The sequence below is a fragment of the Nicotiana tomentosiformis genome, chromosome 6 (genome assembly GCF_000390325.3).
Source record: "Nicotiana tomentosiformis chromosome 6, ASM39032v3, whole genome shotgun sequence".
Taxonomy (NCBI): Eukaryota; Viridiplantae; Streptophyta; class Magnoliopsida; order Solanales; family Solanaceae; genus Nicotiana; species Nicotiana tomentosiformis.
In genome coordinates this window covers 121085380-121107345 of record NC_090817.1, presented here as the reverse complement: position 1 = coordinate 121107345, position 21966 = coordinate 121085380, and the positions used below count along the sequence as shown (strand labels likewise).

General features: G+C 32.8%; 1 protein-coding gene across 1 annotated transcript; it reads right to left on the bottom strand.

Moving 5' to 3' along the window:
- Nucleotides 1-15551: 15551 nt before the first annotated feature.
- LOC104092351 (uncharacterized) lies at nt 15552-19402 on the bottom strand. Its single transcript, XM_018769540.3, has 8 exons — nt 19075-19402; nt 18309-18587; nt 17994-18057; nt 17698-17910; nt 17517-17609; nt 17333-17434; nt 16875-17219; nt 15552-15801 (listed from the first exon to the last, which is right to left on the bottom strand). Exons 3-8 carry the CDS (start codon nt 18000-18002, stop codon nt 15709-15711), a joined length of 855 nt encoding a protein of 284 aa, XP_018625056.1. The 5' UTR covers nt 18003-18057; nt 18309-18587; nt 19075-19402; the 3' UTR covers nt 15552-15708.
- Between the last annotated feature and the right edge of the window lie 2564 nt (nt 19403-21966).

The following is a 21966-nucleotide window of genomic DNA, read 5'->3' as shown; positions in this document are numbered from 1 at the left end:
TATGACAAGACACGTACGTAATCAACATGTATAAGCATATACAAATACAAAGCAACAATAACATAATAGTTAAAAATTTATAAATTTAGGATGGGACATGCGAATGGGGATGATATAATAATTTCAGCGAAAAAATTATCACTTAGCAGCCAATTAATTCCTTAACAGTAAAATGAGCAACTAACAACATGAAAATGGCACGGCACCACCCTTCGCACTTTTACTCTCATTCCTCCCATAAACAGATAAATAAATAATAATAAGTGGTACGGCATCACCCTTCGTGCTTTAACTCTCTCTTGGCATGGCATCACCCTTCGTGCTTTTACACTCTCTGAAAATAGCACGGCATCACCCTTCGTACTTTAACTCTCAAAATTGACACGGCAACACCCTTTGTGCTTTTACACTCTTTCTCACCATGACAATGATAGTATAAATAATAAAAATGGAACGACATCACCCTTTGTGCTTTCACACTCTTTCTCACCTATTCAACAATAAATAAATCAATAATAATTTAATGAATAATTATCAAATAATCAATAATAAACTTAAACAGGAATATCTTAATTAAATAAGCAATTATTCAAAATGAAATAAATTCCTCCAGCATGCTTTGACTCAACCATAACGCATAAGTACTCGTCACCTCACATATACGTTGTACCCGCATATTAAATCACGTAACAATAGACAAATAAATCCTACTCCCTCAAGTCATGGTTAACCACGATATTTACCTCGCTTTGCAACCAAATTCAAGATTCCAATAAACCTTTACCTCGCGAATTCGTATATGAAATTCTCAAATCTAGTCATAAACAATTCAATATACTCAATACAAATTGTAGGAATTAATAGTATATGAATTTACTGATTTCTCGGATGAAAATTTAAAATTCATCTCAAAATTTAATAGTGGGTTCCATGTCTCAAATCTCGAAAAAAACTTACAAAATCCGAACACCCGTTCCGAGACGAGTCCAAACATATAAAAATTATCAAATTCCGATGTCAAATGGACCTTCGAATCTTAAATTTTCGTTTTTGGAAAGTTTTACAAAACTTCCAATTTCTTCCATCTAAATCCGAAATAAATGATGAATATAGACATGGATTTATGAAATATAATCACTTTTGGTTACAGAACTCTTACCCAATTCAAACTCGTGAAAAATCCCTTTGAAATAGCCTAAATTCGAGACTCAAAACTCAAAAATGAGTAAAAATGGTTAGCTTCCGAATTTATGGGGTTTGTCTAGGCTTTTTCGCATATGCGGACACTTGATCGCATCTGCGGACACTTGACCGTATCTGCGGTTCCGCTTTTGCAGAAATTGGGGTCGCTTCTGCGGACTCGCTTCTGCTAAAGGCTGCCCCTTCCCCCTTTTCCCGCTTCTGCGGTCGCGCTTCTGCGACACCCCATCCGCTTCTTCGGACTGTCCGCTTTTGCGAGGCATGGCTCACTTCTGCAGGCTAAAATCCGCAGGTGCGATTACACTAGAAGGCCCAAAATTTTAGATTTTCTTTAAGTCAAACTTTTGATCCGTTAACTATCCGGAATCCAACCGAGGACTCCGGGACCTCAACCAAATACACCAACAAGTACTAAAACATCATACGAACTTAGTCGAGACCTCAAATCACATCAAACAACACTAAAATCGCGAATCATACCCTAATTCAAGCTTAAGGAACTTAAGAATTTTCAACTTCTACATTCGATGCCGAAACTTATCAAATCAAGTCTGGTTGACCTCAAATTTTGCACACAAGTCATAAATGACATAACGAACCTATTCAAATTTCCAGAATCAAATTTTCGACCCCGATATTAAAAAGTCAAATCCGTAGTCTAACTTTGGAAACCTTTAGCCTTTAGATTTCTAGTTTGCGTTAATTAGCGATAATTTGAGCTAGGGACCTCCGGATTCGATTCATAGCATACACCCAAGTCTCAAATCACGATGCGGGCCTACTAGAACTGTCAAAATACTAATCTGAGTCTGTTTGCTCAAAATATTGACCGAAGTCAACTCAATTGAATTTTAAAGCTCTATTTCACATTTAAATCAATTTTTTATATAAAAACTTTCTGGAAAATTATTCGACTACGCACGCAAGCCGAGGAATGATAAATAGTGTTATTTGAGGTCTTAGAACATAGAGATGAATGTTTAAATTAAAGATGACGTTTTGGGTCATCACACAAATATATCCCTCTACTTTGAGATATTGTCTACATTTAATATCTGTTATACTATCCAGTTAAATTGACCTCTATCGTTATACTATCAGACCAAAGTTATCCCTACAATCAGCAAACTCTTAAAAATTATCCCTCAATCCGTCAGGTGACCCAGAATCTCCCAAATCATTTTAATTAAGTTACTGATTCTTCTTCTTGGTCCACTATTTTCAAAATAATTGGCATTTACATGCTCTCTGAATTGAAGAAACAAATAAGAGAAAAAATATTAAATAATACAACCGTTAATAAACAAAATATAGTTATTTGAAAAATCTAAATTAGGTAGCTTGTCTAAATTCTAAAAGTATTTACAACATCCCAATTTTAATGAATTCATTGCACCAAATGTATGGGGACTTTGCAAGTATTAGTGATTGAAGTTGAAGTTCCTCGGAGACTTTACATTGTCGAATTCAACTTTGCTTTAATCAAATGCTTACACATTGTACACTATTAAGTTAATCGATTGAACTCTATACTAACCAAACAATGACAAAATATATTTGAATATAATACATGTACATATATGGTGATCAATTGCATATAATTCACAATAAATAGACTCACTTAATTCTAAAGTGATATGGTTGAAAAAAAAAATAATTCCAAACCCATTATTACAAAAAGAGAAGTGGGTGCATTGATAATTACAAATATTCATGAATAATTTGTATAGTCTAGTAAATTTAGCATTCACATCAATAATAATTTCTGAAAATAGTAGAGCAAGAAGAACAACAAGTGATTTAAATAAAAGTAATTTGAGAGATTTTGAATTACTTAATACATCAAAGGGTAATTTTTAAATGTTTGCTGATGATAAGGGTAAATTTGACCGGATAGTATAACGGTAGGAGTAAATTTAACGGATAGTATAACAGAGGTTAAATGTAGACAATATTTAAAAGTAAAGGGGTATATTTGGCCCTTTTTCCAAGACTAAAATAGTATGTTGCGGTGCAATTTAAGAAATTATTTTCCAGATTGACTGTGTAAAGGTATTAATTCTTAAACAGTTTCAATCAGTTTTTCTCAATAGAAATGCCATGTGTAGGACTCCCTGAAGCTGCAGCTACTAGAAGATCAAGATATTGTTGTCTATTGATTGTTAGGTCCTTTTCTTTTTTTTCCTTTTAGACTATTTCGAATACTTTTTGCTCAATAAGAATGTCACGTATAGCGCATATATATATATATATATATATATATATATATATAGAAGTTTAATTTATGAAAGTTTTGTATAATTAATACCTTGCTTATGTAAACAAAAACAGGATAACACCAATTAGGTCACCACCTAATAACCGAAAAACATCATGTGATAGAAACTTTAATTTAAAAAAAAATAAAAAGATATTGTGATCTCGATCGATGGAATCAATTTAATCATATATACTCTTGACCTTAGCAAAACTGAATAAAACGTAATGTTAGTTATTTATATTTTCCGTCTACGTCAAATGAAATCATCATTTTTAGCTAAGACAAACAACTTTGAGTGTCAACCTGCACCTACACTATTATATTGGCTGCTTAGACTAATAATATTTCTATGGTAAAAGGGTCAAATATACCCCTACTTTGATATATTGTCTACATTTAACCTCTATTATATTATCGGACCAAATTTATCCCTACTGTTTGTCACGACCCAAAATCTAACCATGATCGTGATGGCGTCTATCATATTACAAGGCAAGCCTATTTTCCAAAATATTACTCCTAAATCGATTATAAGAATTTAATAAAACATTTCCAACATTTGAATTTTTTCATAAACTAAATCAACTCTAAATATAATTATAGAAAATACGGAAACGAGCCCCAAACATCGTGGTGTCACTAAGTCATGAGCATCTAGATAATCAAGCTAAGGCAACCAGTGTCTAAATATCAGTACAAGACAGAAAGGAATATAGAAGGAGAGTCAAGGACCTGCGAACGCCGGCAGCTACCTCGTAGTCTCCGATACTCGATCGCGCTCGAACTCAACGACCTCCGTGATTAAACACACCTGAATCTGCACATAAAGTGCAGGGTGTAGCATGAGTACAACCACCTCAGCAAGTAACAGAAATAACTAAGGAACCGAGTAGTAGTGACGAGCTAAATAGAACAATTCAATTATTTCTTTATCACAATTTAAAATAAACAGAAATAAATAGGTAAATTCCATCAACTCAATAAATGTTACAAAAACACTAACGGGTAAAATGCAGCAACAGCAAAAACAATGAATCCTCGCAGCAATGTCACTCCATCACCCAACACTCGGCTCTCGGCACTCGCACTCAGCACTCGACACTCGACACTCAATAGGTACATACGCTCACTAGGGGTGTGTACAGACTCCGGAGGGGCTCCCAAAGCCAAGCACTAAGTACGGACAACTCACGTGCCATAATATCAATATCTGGATCTGCACGGTCAGCTCACGTGCTATGCGGACAACTCACGCGCTATGGTATCAACACCTGGACCCGCACGGTCAGCTCACATGCTACGCGGATAGCTCACGCGGTATGGTATTAATATCCTCACAACCAGACCCTCGGCCTCACTCAGTCATGTACCTCTCCAGCCTCACAATGCATCACAAATAATGGGACACAACCCACATCAAGTATCACAACATATCAGCAAAATAATAGAGACTGAGGTAAACATGTACAATAATTTCTATGAATGAGTACAAATAACGCGAGCATGAATGAAGCCTAAACATGATCTCTAACGTGAAGGCAGACAAGTTCACCAACAAGTAAATACATAAACACAGATAATGGTTATTAGGCCTCACAGCCTTACGGGACGGACCAAGTCTCAATCCCTCGAGGTATACACCTACACGCCCGTCACCTAACGTGGGTATCACCTCCAAACAATAACATGATATCAAATTCTCCAGGTTTATTCCCTCAAGGCCAAAGATAAAACTCTTACTTACCTTAACAGCGTAAAATCCTACTCCGGGATGCCCTCGTCTCTCGACTCGGTCTCCAAAAGCTCAGAATCTAACCAAAATTAGCATATTATCATCAATATTTGCTAAAGGGATGAAGCCTATATGAAAATTATCAAATCAGGCCAAAATTCCATAATTCAGTCAAACCCGGCCCCCGGGCCCACGTCTCAAAATCCGATAAAACTTACAAAATTAGGAAATTCATTCACTCACGAGTCCAACCATACCAAATTTGTCAAAATCCGACCTCGAATTGACATTCAACTCTCAAAACCCGTTTTATGAAGTTTCTATAATTTTCCACCCCAAAGTACTAATCAAATGATGAAATCAGTGATATATTCATGTATATTAGCCCAATCCGAGTTAGAATCACTTACCCCAATGAATTTTTTGAAAAAACTTTGAAATATCACCACAAACGGAGTTCCCTAGGTCCAAAATATAAAATAATGCCCTAAACCCCGTTTATATAGTGCACTCTCTGATCTCCACTACTCTGACCGCGAAAATACAGGCGCGGCCGCGAAAAAGTAGCGATGTCTGCACTTCTGTGGCTGTAGTGACATGCCTTAGTATTTTGTCCATAACGTTCTCTACAAATATCCAAATGATGATTTCTTTAGCTTTCTGTAAATTAGATACGAAGGGCTATAACTTTTGTTTTTGAATGATCTCAAAATTCCTTGTAGATCAAAAGATATAGGCTTTCGAATTCGGACCAGCGAATCTGCAGATCTGCCCTAGAGCGCCTCCATGACCAAATTTATGTGGTCCGCGCCCCCTCTTCCGCCCTCAGAGAAATTTTGCCACCCTCAGCAGAAATTTTGCCGCCCTCAGCGAAATTGTGCTGTCGTCCGCGAAACATTAAGCACTAGAACTATGCTTCAGTTCCGGTAATGTTCGGACTCGCTCAAAACTCACCCGAAACACACCCGAGGCCTCCGAAACCTCAACCAAATGTTCCATCAAGTCCTAAAATACCATACCAACTCAATCGAGCTCTAGAATCACCTCAAACAATAATAAAAACATGAATCACACACCAATTCAGGCTTAATGGACTTGAAACCTCAAACTTTCACAACTGATGTCGAAACCTATTAAAACTCATCCGAATGACCTCAAATTTTGCACACACGTCAAAAATAACACTACGAACCTACTCCAACTCTCGGAATTTCATTTCGACTCCGATATCAAATTTTTCCACTGCCGACCAAAATCGTTAAATTTTTAACTTTCGCCAATTTAAGCCTAATTCTACCACGGACCTCCAAATTACATTCCGGATACACTCCTAAGTCTAAAATCACTCAATGAAGCTAACTGAATCATAAAAATTCAAGTCCGAACTAGTTTACTCATAAGTCAACTTTTGGTTGACTTTTCTAACTTAGCTTTCTAACTAAGAGACTAAGTGTCTCATTTCACTCCAAAATTACTCCGAACCCAAATCTACCAACTCGATACAACTCAACACAGCTGAACAACACATAAATAAGCAGAAATGGGAAAAATGGGGCTACAACTCTCGGAATGACCGGTCGAGTCATTACACTGTTATACTATCGGGCCAAATTTACCCCTATAATCATCAAACTTTTAAAAATACCCCTTGATCTGTTAAGTAATCCAAAATCTCCCAAATTCTTTTTATTTAAATCACTTGTTGTTCTTCTTGCTCCATTATTTTTAAAAATAGTGGACCAAGAAGAACAACAAGTGATTTAAATAAAAGAAATTTGGGAGATTTTTGATTACTTAACAGATCAAGGGGTATTTTTAAAAGTTTGCTGATTGTAGAGGTAAATTTAGCTCGATAGTATAACGGTAGGGATAAATTTGGCCCGATAGTATAACAGAGGTTAAATATAGACAATATATGAAAGTAGAGGGGCATATTTGGCCCTTTTCCCTATTTCTATCCTACCAATTCTTTCGAGGGGGAAAAGGCCAAATATACCCCTCTACTTTCATATATTATCTACATTTAACCTCTGTTATACTATCGGGCCAAATTTATCCCTACCGTTATGCTATCGGGCCAAATTTATCCCTACAATCAGTAAACTTTTAAAAATACCCTTTGATATGTTAAGTAATCCAAAATCTCCCAATTTTTTTTATTTAAATCACTTGTTATTCGTCTTGGTCCACTATTTTTGAAATAATTGGCATTTACATACTTTTTGAATTAGAGAAAAAAATATTAAATAATACAACTGAATAAACAAAAGTATAGTAAATTAAAAATTCTAAATTAGGTAGCTTTTCTAAATTCTAAAAGTATTTACAACATCCTAATTTTAATGAATTCGTTGCACAAAATGTATGAAAACTTTGCAAGTATTAGTGATTGAAGGTGAAGTTCCTCGGAGACTTTACATTATCTAATTCAACTTTGCTTTAGTTAAATGCATACACATTGTGCACTCTTAAGTTAGTCGATCGAACTCTATACTAACCAGGCAAGGACAAAATATATTTGAATATACATATACATACATGATAATCAGCTGCATATAATACACAATAAATAGGCCCACTAAATTCTACGATGTGTATATGATTGAAAAATAAATAAAATTTTAAACTAATTTTATTTATTACAAAAAGAGAAATGGCTGCATTAGTAATTAAAAAAATTATGAATAGTTTGTATAGTCTAGTAACTTTAACATTCACATCAATAGTAATTCTTAAAAGTAGTAGACCAAGAAGAACAACAAGTGATTTATATAAAAGGAATTTTGGAGATTTTGGATTACTTAACAGATCAAGGGATATTTTTAAAAGTTTGCTGATTGTAGGGGTAAATTTGGCCCGATAATATAATGGTAGGGGTAAATTTGACTCGATAGTATAACGAAAGTTAAATGTAGATGGATATATTTTGCCCTTTTCCCCTTCTTTCAATGGCACGTAGTGACTGTTTGTTATTTTCTTCTAGAAGATACAAAGGCATTTTTCTTACATATTATAGGCTCCACAATTTGTTTATTGGCCTTTGATCAAAATCCAAAATCCAATTTTTTTAATTAGCTAACACAGTAGATGTTTTTTTTTAAAATGCTTTATATCCTTGAAGGTAAATCCAGAGGATGGAGAAAAAACAATGAAATACCATACTTGATATTCGCTATTTGCTAAATGACACAATTCGAATATATTCTGCTTTATGTTCTTAAAATTGTTTTCAAACACAACTAGTTACCTCATAAATACGATAGTGGTCTTTTATCATAACGGATTAGTAATGTTGACTTTTCCCGATTTTTTTTCCCTTTTCACTATTAACAGATCTATGCTTTTGAAAGAAAAAAAAAGTGTAGTATAAAAAAGAAAACCATTACTGCTAAACCTAAAATATTCATATGTGTATGATCAAAAGTTGGTAAAAGGTCATATCACTTGCAAGGATATATCATCTGAACCCCATAACTTTTGACAGGGACCTAAATTTATCTGTATAAAATTACTAAAATTGTTGAAAATATCAAATTATAAACGCATACCTCAAATAAAGTAATGAATTCAATGGTTGGAATTCGAGTTTCAAACCAATAGAATTAAAACTTTGAATCATCGCTTGCACCGAATTGTTATATATAGTATATAAATGAATACCAAAAACTTCCACGTGGCCATGGATTGATACACAAAGAAAGGGACAAATGAAAAGAGAGATGACAAAGACAAAGGACAGATGGGGCAGAGCAATGGTTGGTAAGTAACTGAGCTTAGATATTACAATTTACAACTGCCTATGTCTCTTCTCATCAATTCCTGGGGTCTACTACCTCTTTAGTAGTAATTCCTGGGGTTTCTGTTTGAAATAATTTTACCACCACCTCAAAGGTTTTGATAATTACAAAATATTCTTGTATGATAATAGGAGCAAGTTACAGGATATTTATACACTTGAAAGTCTACAAATTTTATGGTCCCTATGTTTATTTTAAGAAAAATTAGACCGGACAACTTAATTCACTTGCTTATATATTGTGTTATATTATCAAATAAAATATAAGCTCTGATGCTTGAAACATGTTATTGTGATTGCAAAATAAAATGAGGGACTAAAAATTAAACTTAATCCACTTTACTAGAAAAATATGAGGGACTAGCTCTAAGAAAAACTGGGTAAATTTCACAAATAATTATATAACCATTGATTTTTTTTTTATCAAAATCATATAATTATATTTTCTCACACAAAAATCATAAAACTTTTACTACTGCACAAAAAAATCATAGTGACCAGTAAACACAACTTTTCAGAAGTATTTTCTTATTTTATGGTTTTTTCAGTCTAACAAATAATAACTCAATTAAAATAGAAAATGTATATTTTTAGCAGCTCCAAAAATAATAGCCGACAAAATATATATTATATATATGTGTGTATTATATACATATAATATACATATTTTATATATTTTTGGTTAATGAATGCAATTAGTTTCAACCAATCAATCAATCTTTTGCCCTTAAAATAGAAATTACCCAACCTGACCTGATTCAAAACCCATATACATAAAGTAAGATAGTATCACAAGTGAAATCTTCACCAAAAAAAACTTAATTTGGAATGCATGAGTTTCTGATTAAAAAAAGAGGTATGGATAATTAGATAGATTTGAAGCAATAATGCAATCATTTTGAATGAAAATCTGAAAAAGGAAAATAAAAGATAGAAGTATCGTGTTTTGGGGGATTCACTTTTAGTATTATCTTACTTTATGTATATGGGTATTGGGTCGAATGGGGTCGGGTTAGGTTGGGTCATTTTTCTATTTTAATTGGGTTATTATTTATTAGATTCAAAATATATAAAAAAAAAAATGCAGCATACAAAAATATTATAGAAAAATTATATTTTTCAGTCACTATGATTTTTTTGTGAAGTAATAAAAGTTTTATGATTTTTGTGTGAGAAAATTTAGTTATATGAGTTTTTTTTTTTAAAAAAAAATAAATCATAATTATATGACCATTTGTGAAATTTACCCGAGCAAAACATAACATGAAGATCAAGTTACTTTTTTTTCCATATACATGATGGACCAAATCCAAACAAAACAAAATATGCAAGGGCAAGTTGCTTTATAAGACATAGTGTGTGGGTGTCTTTATACAACTTTAGTGACTAAAGAGGGGTCGATTTTGTAATGTCAGTACTATAAAAGTAATCTATGTAAGTATCAAAAACTTCAAGGGGGATGAAGAAAATGTACTGTTTTTTAGTTTTTGAGATATTATTGATGAAGTCAAGAATGGACATGATTATAGTGAATATTTATATACTTGGTTGAGAGGAAACAATGAAATGGATAGATGACATTTTCTTCTAGAACATGGCCAATAAAAAAGGCAAAGATCCCATGTTACTCATACCTAACAAAGTTGGCTGCTTCTGCTTTCTTCCTCTTAAATAAAAGGATTGTGAAATTAAATTTGTGTTTGTGTCAACCCTTTTGGATAAGCTTTTTCACCTCTCCATTTTGGAGTTTTCTCACCTAAAGATCCATATGTTTTGTCCTACTACCGTCGTTTAAACTAAAAGAGGTGATGGTTTCTAATTTGAAATTTAAGTTAAATTGCTTTCAATTTTAGAAAAGGGTCATTTTTTTTAACGGACCAAAAAGGAAATGGGTTCACATAAACTGGAACAGAAGAGTATTTAAATAGGAATAGAAGCATAGTTTTTTTTATGGAATTGATTTTAGATTGAAAGTGTTAGGTAGATGAATGAATGAATGACATGTACTTTAGTAGGTCCGTTTTGTTTGTCTTTTTAATGTCCATAATAATAATAATTGGTAGGGCCCAAACTGAAAAAGAAAAAAGAAATCTACAAGATATTGTAAGGGTTAATTCATTTTTGAGTCATTTTTTGAATTTTCTTTTCCCCTCCCAATAGAATGTTTAATTATGTATTTATTACTTTTTAAAAGAAGTGGACAAGCAACCAATATTTGGTGGAAACTTATATAGTTTTATACTTTTGGAGTAATATTAGACGAATTCCTCTGATATTTTTAATGAGTAGGTGCAATTTTGAGCTACCAATGAAGTTTCTAATTATGGTAGCTTCCGTAATGCATCAAAAATACATGAGAAGTATATCTTTATGTGGCGTTACTATGATATGTATGGAAATGATGGAACAATCTCATTAAATTTGTTGTTGTAACTAATTTTTGTTAGGTTAAAGTACATAAGCGTCCATATCCTGCAATTAAAATTTAACTTACCGTTTATTATTGATTTCTTTTGAGAAAAATTTGAAGTACTTTCATTTTCTAATAATGCGTTTTTTGTGTGGGTATTACGTGTATGAATCAATGTTTTAAAAGGCGGGGGCGCGAGGCGAGGCGAGGCATTTTGCTTGATACATGACGAGGCGTAAGCCTTGAGACATGGGGCGTAAGCCCATGAATCTTTAAATGTTTTAATTTATAAATTAATAATATAGCATTATAATACAAAAAATATAAAAAGTACATTAAAAGTTCAAGAAAATTGAAAAGAACTAAAGAAACTCATAGAAAATAAAATATTTAGCATGTTTTATAAGTATAAATAATACAATAATGTTAAAGTTACTATGAAATATAAATCAACTATAACTTCTTAACTTTCAAATAATTAAAAATTATAATTCCTTATAAAATATTGTGAAACTTCAGATTTTACCTCCTTAAAAATAAATATACAATAAATTTTATCAGTAGTATATTTTAAAATATTACTCCTTCATGAGTAAATATAAAATTATTTTTAAATAAAAAAATAATAGATGTATAATAATTTTGAGAGACATTAAACTAAGACATGAAGATCTAGGAAGTAAAGATATAAATTTTGCTTATCTATTTTCAAAAAAAATATTCAACTGATATTTATCCTCACGAGTCACAATGTTCTCAATTAGTGAATATGCAATAATATGCTTCATTATTTGAGTTATTTACAATTTTCATATTCCTATAAATGAAGAACTTTAACTATTCAGTTGTTAAAGAATTTTGAGAGTTAATAGTGCTAATTAGTGAATTCGGCACATGATTTGCATAGGAACTATTGGGCAAGCCCGAGCGTTAACCGTTAGGTGTATTTAGGGCACATAGTCAGGCTCTTGAGAAAGTAAGCCTCATAGAACTACGCCTCAAACATAAGCCTTAAGGCGTTTTAATAGTGCCTCTGCCTCGTGGCGAGTCTAAAAAAAAATATTTTAAAGCATTGGTATGAATTACTTACATGACGTTCTAGGTCTTTTGAGGTTTGTTAATTAATAGCATTAGAATACAAAATAAATGCAATTTGTTTTTACTATTGTTCAGTTTTTAAAAAAATAATAATATTAACCCTTCAATTGTGCAAGATATTCCTTTTCATAGTGATTTTCTTTCTTTTTTTTCCAGTAGTGCCAATAATTATATGAAAAGCTATCGTACAAAAAAGGTATAATTAATTAATTCTTAAGCAATGAGACTATGAGGATGAATATTTTATATCTGTGATATGTAGAATAATTAAGTAGTAATAGGCTTTTTAGGTCGACATTATTGATCATTGGAGAGTCGAACTTATACTAAATCTTTTTCTTTCTTTTGTACTTGTTCTGATATCATATGTTTTATGTCATGGAAGGGACATGAGGAAGGTCTTCCATGTGCAAGAGAAATGCACGAGAATTATTTTTTAAAAATAATAAAGAAAAGAAAAAAAAATATTTATTGATGTTTCCATTTTCGGATTAAAAAAATATTTCCATTTTATATGTAGTATTGAGGGTAAATAAGTTTCATATGTGGTATTGATAGGTAAAAATCCCTTTTATGGCATATATGTCCAGCCCAGAAAAGATCCAAAAAGGCCCAAGTGCATGGCCTGTTTGAGGCAACAAATATGTTCTTTTGGGGTGAAATTCAAAACAACCAAATTTACAAGTGGTAATTGAAAAATAACAACAATTTCAAAAGTAATCGAAATTTAACCACTTTTTATGTAAAGATAAATCTGAACGAAAACACTGTTCAAAATTCGAAAAATATTCCAGCATAATATACTGGAGTTCGAATTTTTTACATGTGAACTTCAAGCATAATATACTGGAGTTCTAGCATAATATACTGGTCCAGCATAATATGCTGGAAGTTCATACACAAGTACTCCAATCTCCAGTATATTATGCTGGAACTTTCCGTGTCACCAATCTCCAGTATATTATGCTGGAACTTTCCATGTTGTAGCAAAATAGTGGCTATTTTTCAATGACTTTGCAAACGTTGGCTATTTTTCAATTACCAGTCCTAAAACTGGCTAGTCCCTGCTATTTTTACGTTCTTTTGCGGAGTTTGAGTGCCACATAGCCCAAATAATGACCCATTGGCCTAAAGTGTAGTCTTCAATATCAGGGCCATTTGTACAAATAGTCACTCTTAAGGCTGCTCTTTAGTACATGACCACAAATTAAAAGTTAGTGCAACTTTGGCCAGTTATGACCATGTTTTAAAGAGCAGCTTTAAAAGTAGTTATTTTGTAATCAATACAGTAGGTGCAGTTCCACGTCTTGTCAAAGAGGTGGATCCGCCTATTGATGTTATGACTTATGAGGATATAAACTAGTTTCCTAATGTTACATTATGATAAATGTACATTTCAACCTTTTGTTACTTCTGGGTTTAATATTTTAGGATATAAACATTTTTGAATATTTAATACTTTGCTATCAGAGTATCGCCATAAAGGAATTTGGCAATATAAACGAAATTCCAGAATGTTTAAATCTCAGGTTCGAGTAATGGGAAGGAAGAAATACCTAGTAGAAAGCGTTTCCTCCTTAAATAGGCCATACACGGTTCAAATCTAGATTAGTTGGACCAATAAATTTTGAATACCAGGTAATTAAACCCAAAAAAAAAGTACTTTGTAATCAATGGTCGCGATGGATTTCTTGTTGATTTTTGCTAAATGAAATCTAATTTATATTAGAAAGGAGAATTTTCAATCTCTTCCAATAAATTTTGGTAAGTCTCACTTTCCTTGATCTTTAGGAAGAGAATTTATAACATGTACAACTTCAGAGAATTGAATATTTTCGCAAAACGGCTTAGATCAAAAGATTCCTAATAAAGATGTAAAACTAATTAAAAATGTGGTATTAGTAAGTGATATATTTTATAAATTGAAATATTCAGATGCTGTCTAATTTAGGAATAAGAACCATATTTTCTTTAAAGAACTTTGGTTGCCGCAAAAAGAAAAAAACTACATAAGGGGACCAGCAAAGAGCAAAAGGAGACAGTTGACCCCTTAATGTGCGAAAAATTGTCACCAGTGCCACTAGATTTTATGCCTTGGCAATGCATGAAAAAGAACAGAGAAAGGATTGCAGTAAAGCTTACGGTAACCCAAAGTCTGCAAATCTCAAATAGTCGAAAATCTTCAAATATACCTACCTTCCTCTCACATTGGATCATTACTATCAATATCAGAGTCACAGAAGCCTAGCATCAGAATTTGAAACATCAAGAAAGAACCAAAGACTAAACCTACAAAAATGAAATACTCTGCAAAGATTTTCAGATTAAATTCATCTTACACGAATATGGCTATTACTTATGTCAACTATTACCACGCATTGCTAATTAATGTCTTAAGCAATAAGGCCGGTGGAAACCTTAATGACAGAGAAGACTCCATCTCTGTTACTGATCTCTACTTTCCAGCACATAACTCTACCATATTTGCCCACACAAGCCTACAGTCTAAACTCTAAAATCTAAAAGGCACTACAAGAAAAGGTGTAATTTGTGGAAGTTTTTTCTTAATTGTGTGACGTTTTCGGAGGGGTTTTAAGAAACACCATGGTTATCATCGCCACAAGGCTTTTTGTGACAGTTTTAAAGAACCCCACGACGACCTCCGCAAATTAAATTTGTAATTAGTGGAGGTTTTAAAGTCAATTAAGGGCGGGTTATAACCTCCTTTATATAATTTTAATGCTAAAAAATAATAATTTGTGGGGCTTTGTAATTGTCACAATACGATATGTGATTTTAAAAAAATAATTTTGTGGCAATGTATAACCATCACAATATGAGCTTTACGTTAACAATAATTAATTAGTTGGGGTCTATAATCGCCACAATATAATCTCTTTTATAAATTTTAATTTGGGAGAATTAATTACCCTCACGAGTTGAATATTGAAATGCGCTTTCTTCTCATTAATTATTGCATGATTAAATAAGATCAAGCTTGTATCATCATATGCATAAACAAACAAATAAATTGTTTACTAAATAATATTCAGTATTTAACAGAAATCAAATTTCATTAAAACATCCACAATAGCAACAATCACAAATTCACTGCAAATCATACTAAAACAATATAAACTAAAGTAGCTCCTAAACATTACTACTTAAAATCCATAAAAGCAACAGTGGTTCCACATTAAATAAATAATATTCTAAGTATTTGCTTGTTGATTCTGGTAGCTGCTGCCCGATGATCCTCTTACATCCACCGGTGAAGTAGGTTCACTCTCTGCATCATCACTAGGCTGAAATAATAAAAAGCATATTCAGATGAAAAATCTGACCATTATACCAAATTTTGAATGCTTCCTTAAAGACATGATTATCTAGCTATGACCAAGATGAGGACTATATCCTCGTTACAATTCACATGCCTAATAATAATGCTTATGGCATTCTGTTAGACAAGAAGCTATTGTATCTTAAGAGATATAATTTCTATACATGGAAGATTCTCAAGTTAGATCATACATATAAATGGCAATGCTTTCCTAAGTGACAGAAAAACAAGAAGAATTTATACCAGTATCTCCCTACTACATATGAAGGCATGTTTCAGATTCTTCAATCAACCATGCTCAAGCATGTACAATATTCTAAATCATGGTACGCAACTTAGCATCGTCAAGAATCAAATGTACAGTAATGCATTTTACAGTTATCTATTATGCATCCTTCTTACGGATAGCAAATTCCATCAAAAAATTTGTTTAAGATGAATCCAAATTGACAACCTTGCTTTGTGTTTCACTGGTGGGGATGACAGAAGGATTACCTCACATTGTAGCAATAGCAATTGCGTATTGGAAAGGGAAGATAGTATCAAACAAGGACTATTCCAAAGTTAATATAGCATTGCTCCTCGAGACAGACTCGTCAGTTACTATTATTTGTTCCGCAAAGACTGGTTGGTTAGCACAGCAAAATCATCAGGAAGTTGTCAAAGGTGCTGTTGAAACTCACACAGAAGGTGAAGTGAAGATCATATTTGTCTCAGAAGATGATGTTGATGAACTTAAAAACATCGTCTGTGAAGCTGGATTGGTTAATAACCCTGACTCGGACGATACTCTAGTGGTTAAAGGTGAGGATTTTCATCAATTCAGTGATGAGGAAAGGATGGAGAAAGTAGATAGAATCTACATAATGGAAAATTCCTCCCTACTCACAAGCTGCTTCTTGTAAAGTGTTTGAAGCTAAAAGGCAAAGTGGTTCATGTGCTTGGCGAATGCATATCTGATGGTTCTAACCAAACCAAATTAAAAGATAACACATAAGATATATACACAAAGCACAGAACTTCTAATATTCTTCTTACATGTGGTTGAGAAGCAAACAAACCAATAAATTGCTCAGGAACTCTTCCTTCCTTTGATATCATGTAAGCTTTCAGTGCAGTTAAAGTGCTGGCTAATTGGGACTTCAAATGAGTGACCTCTTGTTGCAAATAGCTGAAAGTTGCAGATGATGCGCCGAAGCTAGATGAAGAATGGTTCAGCTCATTAAGTCGTTGTTTGATATTCTTGAATGTATTTGAAGGAGCTGCTCCCATACCCATACATCGTACCCTCCCAGAATGCTCTTTCCCTAACACCTTGCCAATAATATCATCTGGAAAAATTTCAGATTCATTGCTATTACCTTGAGTCGATTCAATTTGTTCCTACAAGCAGAGAAATTATCAATTAGTATTTACGGAAAGTAATTAGATTGAGATGCAAAATGTTAAATAGAACTACAAATAATGTTAGAAAAACACACCACAACTGAACTTACCACTATAGTCCTTGCCTCATCATTTACAAATGATCCATCCTTTCTCCTATGAGTTTCGATAAACATCTTTTCCCGAGTAGGATTTTTCCCAGTTTTCAAAAACTAAGAAAGAGATAAATTAAATAGATTGTAATAAAGTATTTAAATTAGAGAACAAGTAAAACTATTAAGTTAACATGAATACCAGCTCATGTCGTCGTCTCGAGTTAGCTTTGGAACCACTAGTGTGAGGCATTGTTTGCTTGCGGTGAATTTTTTTATTTCTTCTACAACTTTTCTAACAACAAAATAATAACAACTTAAAAAGTTAGTCTAGTATTTAATCATAACGACATCAAAATCTATTCAGATAATCAGAATCTTACAACTGTTGATGATTTTAGACGATAAGCAACAAAACCAGCCCACTGGTCTCTATTTATACTCGATGGCACATTGCTTAAAAGTTCAGTTCTACTTTTGGCTGGGTCATTAAATTCATCCCACAACCTATGTCTATGTGTAGCCCATTTCTTGTTCAAACTAGCATTGCAATATCTGTATGCAATGGCATTAGTAGTCCTAAAAAAGAACCGAGGCTTCAAATGAAAAAGAAAAACAAAGTTAGTTTTCTATCCAATAATAAAAATTTAGTTACAATAAATAGATATATGTGTAATACCTTTAGCATTATTTCAAAGCAGTCTTCCTTGTATTTTTTAGGAATGCCTGGCGGTCCTGACCACCTGTCAAAATTAATTGGAAAAAAATTACCATCAATAGCCAGTAATCCACAATATACAGCGAGCAACCCTTGCGCTTCCCCATATGCTGCATCGTAGTTATCAAAGTCCACAATGATGCGTTCTCTGATAGGTAGATCTTAATGTGCTTAGTAATGTTGTTTGAGTCTTTAATAAAAAGACAAGTTAGTCAACCAAAAGGAAAAACATCAGAAATTTATAAAGTGAAATAAACATACATATAAGGCATATACCTATTGCCTCTACTTTCCAATATTGTGTAGATTCACGTCCAGGATGGCGTGTGGACATTGCACTTGGATTAGAAGGCAGAGTTGGAGCTTGTTCTTGTTGTGGGACTTCATCAGCTACTGAAGAACTTGCAGGAGCATGTGGGGGAGCTTGTAACGAAGTTGAGGGCTCTATAGCAAGTGACGGGGCTGGAGTTGTTGGTGATGAAAAACGTCCATGAGCATCATATGGTCCATGAGCTGATTTTAATGGATTCCGGAAACGTTTAACCTTTGGCATGGCTGCATATTCATAAGAAAAAAAAATTGGTGAATCAAATATGATCTAGTGCACTGAGATGAAGCGAACACGGAACTATGGTAGAACTTTAATTGCCGAAAAATTCTACAAAATTGTCATTTTCACTATTTTATTCAAACAAAGGAAAGGACAAAGAACAACAGAGTAGGGAAGGAAAAGGATGGCCTGTCAGTGACTTAGACATGGGAAATTAAGCATAACATAAACATTAAAATCTGATAGTAAAATCTGAGGAAGAAACGAGCCAAACTCTATTTACCAATACTCTGTATTTTAGGCGAAAAAAGAGAGGGTAACTTTCAAGTTGTAAACTGTGCAAAACTGAAAATACCAACTCTATGTACATGCAAGTCAACTTCTATTAATAACCCATATAAACAATAAAATACCACTTGTTGTAGACATAATTTAATTTAAAGGATGCATAGAGAATCAAGAAACAAAAAAGCAGAGGCAATGAAAACTGACCAGCTGATTGTCGAGATTTGGCTCTCACGCATGAATTCTTGTTGAGGAGCTCTGTAAAGGGAGGGCTTTCAATAAATAAAAGGTAAAGGTAAGTACCCATGATATAAACAGTTTTATGAAACCACCCATGATTCTTAAACTACGAGGGAAATGAAGAAAAATAATGGAGGGAAAGGAAAAAAAAAACAATGGAGGGAAATGGAAAAAATAATGGAGGCAATGATATTTGGATACAATGTGCAGCCTTAAGATTGCAGTTGAGATTTGTACTAGAAAATTTGAGTACTTTTATTTGCCTATTGGCTAAAGTTAGGGCTGGGCATATCTTGTACGTTAGCTCATAAGATACAAAGTTAGATTAGCTAATTACATTTATGTGAGTTTTTTCTAATTGATGTTAAATGAACTTATTTTATAAAAAAGAGGCACGACTCTGCTCAACCCCATTTCGTTTCGACTCGGTCAAAGATCGGGCTCGATTGAGCTGGCTCGACTAGGCTCATTTAATTCGATTACCCGTGTAACTTTTTCTTTGCAAAAAAAAAATGTCATTATTCGGCTCAATTCGCTAAGTAGTAAATCAGAAATCAACATATTTTAGTTCAATAGTTAATTTTAAAAGTAATAATCAATTTTTTTCTTAATCAATCAATTTAATATGAATATATTTTTGACCATACTCAATCTAAGGTTACTTTTTTATCATATATTGTTAATCATGATCACAGAGAAAATTCAAATTCAACTTTCCTTTCAATCATGATTTTAATATAATATATCAATAAATAAAAATCATTATAGGCATCGATTAGTTTGCGTATATAAACAAAAAGATCTGGCTCGAGCTCGATCAAATTGTAGTAAAGCTCGATTGAGCTCAGCTCGGCTCCATAAGATACAAAGTTCGATCAATACACTTGATGATTAGACGTATGTGAGTTTTTCCCCGTTGATGTCAAATTAACCTATTTTTAAAAAAGAGGCCATGGCTATGCTTGATCCCATTTCATTCTAAATTCGGTTTGACTCGGTTAAAGATCAGGCACGATTTAGCTAGCTCAGCTAAGGCTCGTTTGGTTCGATTAATCGTGTAACCTTTTACAAAAAAAACATTCAATCATTATGCTCAATTGCTAAGTAGTAAATCAGAAATCAACAAATTTTAATTCAATAGTCAATTTTAAAAGTAGTATTCATTTTTTTATTAATCAATCAGTTTGACATGAATTGTTAACCACACTCTGTCTTAGATTAAACTTAAATTATCGTGTTCTTAACTTAATCTCTAAAATTACTTTTTGTCATGTTTTATTAAATCATGATCACATAGAAAATTTAAATTTAATTGTCCTTTAAATTAATATAATATATCAATAAACGGAAATCATTATAGGCATCGCCTAGTTTCTGGACACAAACAAAAAGAGCCGTCTCGAGCTCGATCAAATTGTAGTAAAGCTTGGTTGAGCTCAGCTCGGCTTCATAAGATACAAAGTTCAATCGATACACTTGATGATTAGATGTATGTGTAATGACCCGACTTGTCATTTTATGAATTAACGCCCCGTTCAGCGACTTAAGGTCCCGAGCAACTTTGTAATATGTATTATGACTTGCGTGTGTGGTCGAGTTTAGTTTTCGGAAGATTCGGAATTAAAATAAAAGAACAATTCTCATTTTTGAAGCTTAAATGAAAAGAGTTGACCGGAGTTTGACTTTTGAGCAAACGACTCCGAAATGGAGTTTTGATGACGCCAATAGCTTTGTATGGTGATTTCGGACTTAGGTGTATGTCCGGATTTGGATTTAGAAGTTCGTAGGGCAATTTGGCACATTTCGGCGAAAAGTTGGAAAATGAAGTTCTTGAAATATTTAGGGGTGTCAATGATTTGGTTCGGCCGGTAAATTTATAAATTGTGTACCATACCAATATTTTGGTTATTCTATTATGTACAACCAAAATTAGATTTTTTGAAATCGTCCCAATCATGCCAATTTCTCTTCGGTATCGGTACGATTCGGTTAATTTTCAGTATTTTTTTAAATGACATATAAAAGTCACTATTAAAAGTAGAATGCAATAAAACACGTACTTTTATAGGACTTAGCAAAATTCTCTAAACATTTTTACTGTTTATAAAGCGATAAATTAAGTAAACATGAAAGATGACCAGAGTATAGATCCATCAACTATTCTACAACATCGTAAAAAAAAACTAAGCAAATACAAAAATATATATATAAATCAGATGGGTAAAAAGATATTAACCAAGTTGGGACTCAAGAATAAAGTTTATAGAAGATTAATATTCAAAAAGATAAATCTAAATCATATGAAAGGAAACATATTCAACCATATTGTAGTTTGCTACTCAAATCGCTAGAATACCTTGTATCTTACTAGTAAATATGCTGGAAATAATTTAGTTTCAATAGGAGTAGCATAAGAGGTTTGGGAATTAGGATTTTGTGTTTAATTACTTGTGGCTTGTAACTGTTTTCATAATTTCAAACCCCAAGGAAAAATTTAATATTTTATTATTTTTAAACTTAATATATAGATATATTTTTCACATGTAAATTTATTCGGTACGGTTCGGTAATTTTTCGGTTTATTTTTGTAAAATAAAAAACCTACCCTAATTATCGGTACGGTTATATATTTTATAAAAACCTACGGTTTTATTAAAAGAAACCTAAAAATCGGATCGGTATGGTATGGTTCTGTCGGTTTAGTCGGTTTTTAAATATCCGTTAACACTCCTAGAAATATTCATAAATTCGACTATAAGTCGATTGGTTGATAACGAGGTCGGATTTCGATTCCAAAAATTGGAACAACTCCATTACGTTATTTGTAACTTGTGTGCAAAATTTGAAGTCATTCCAGAT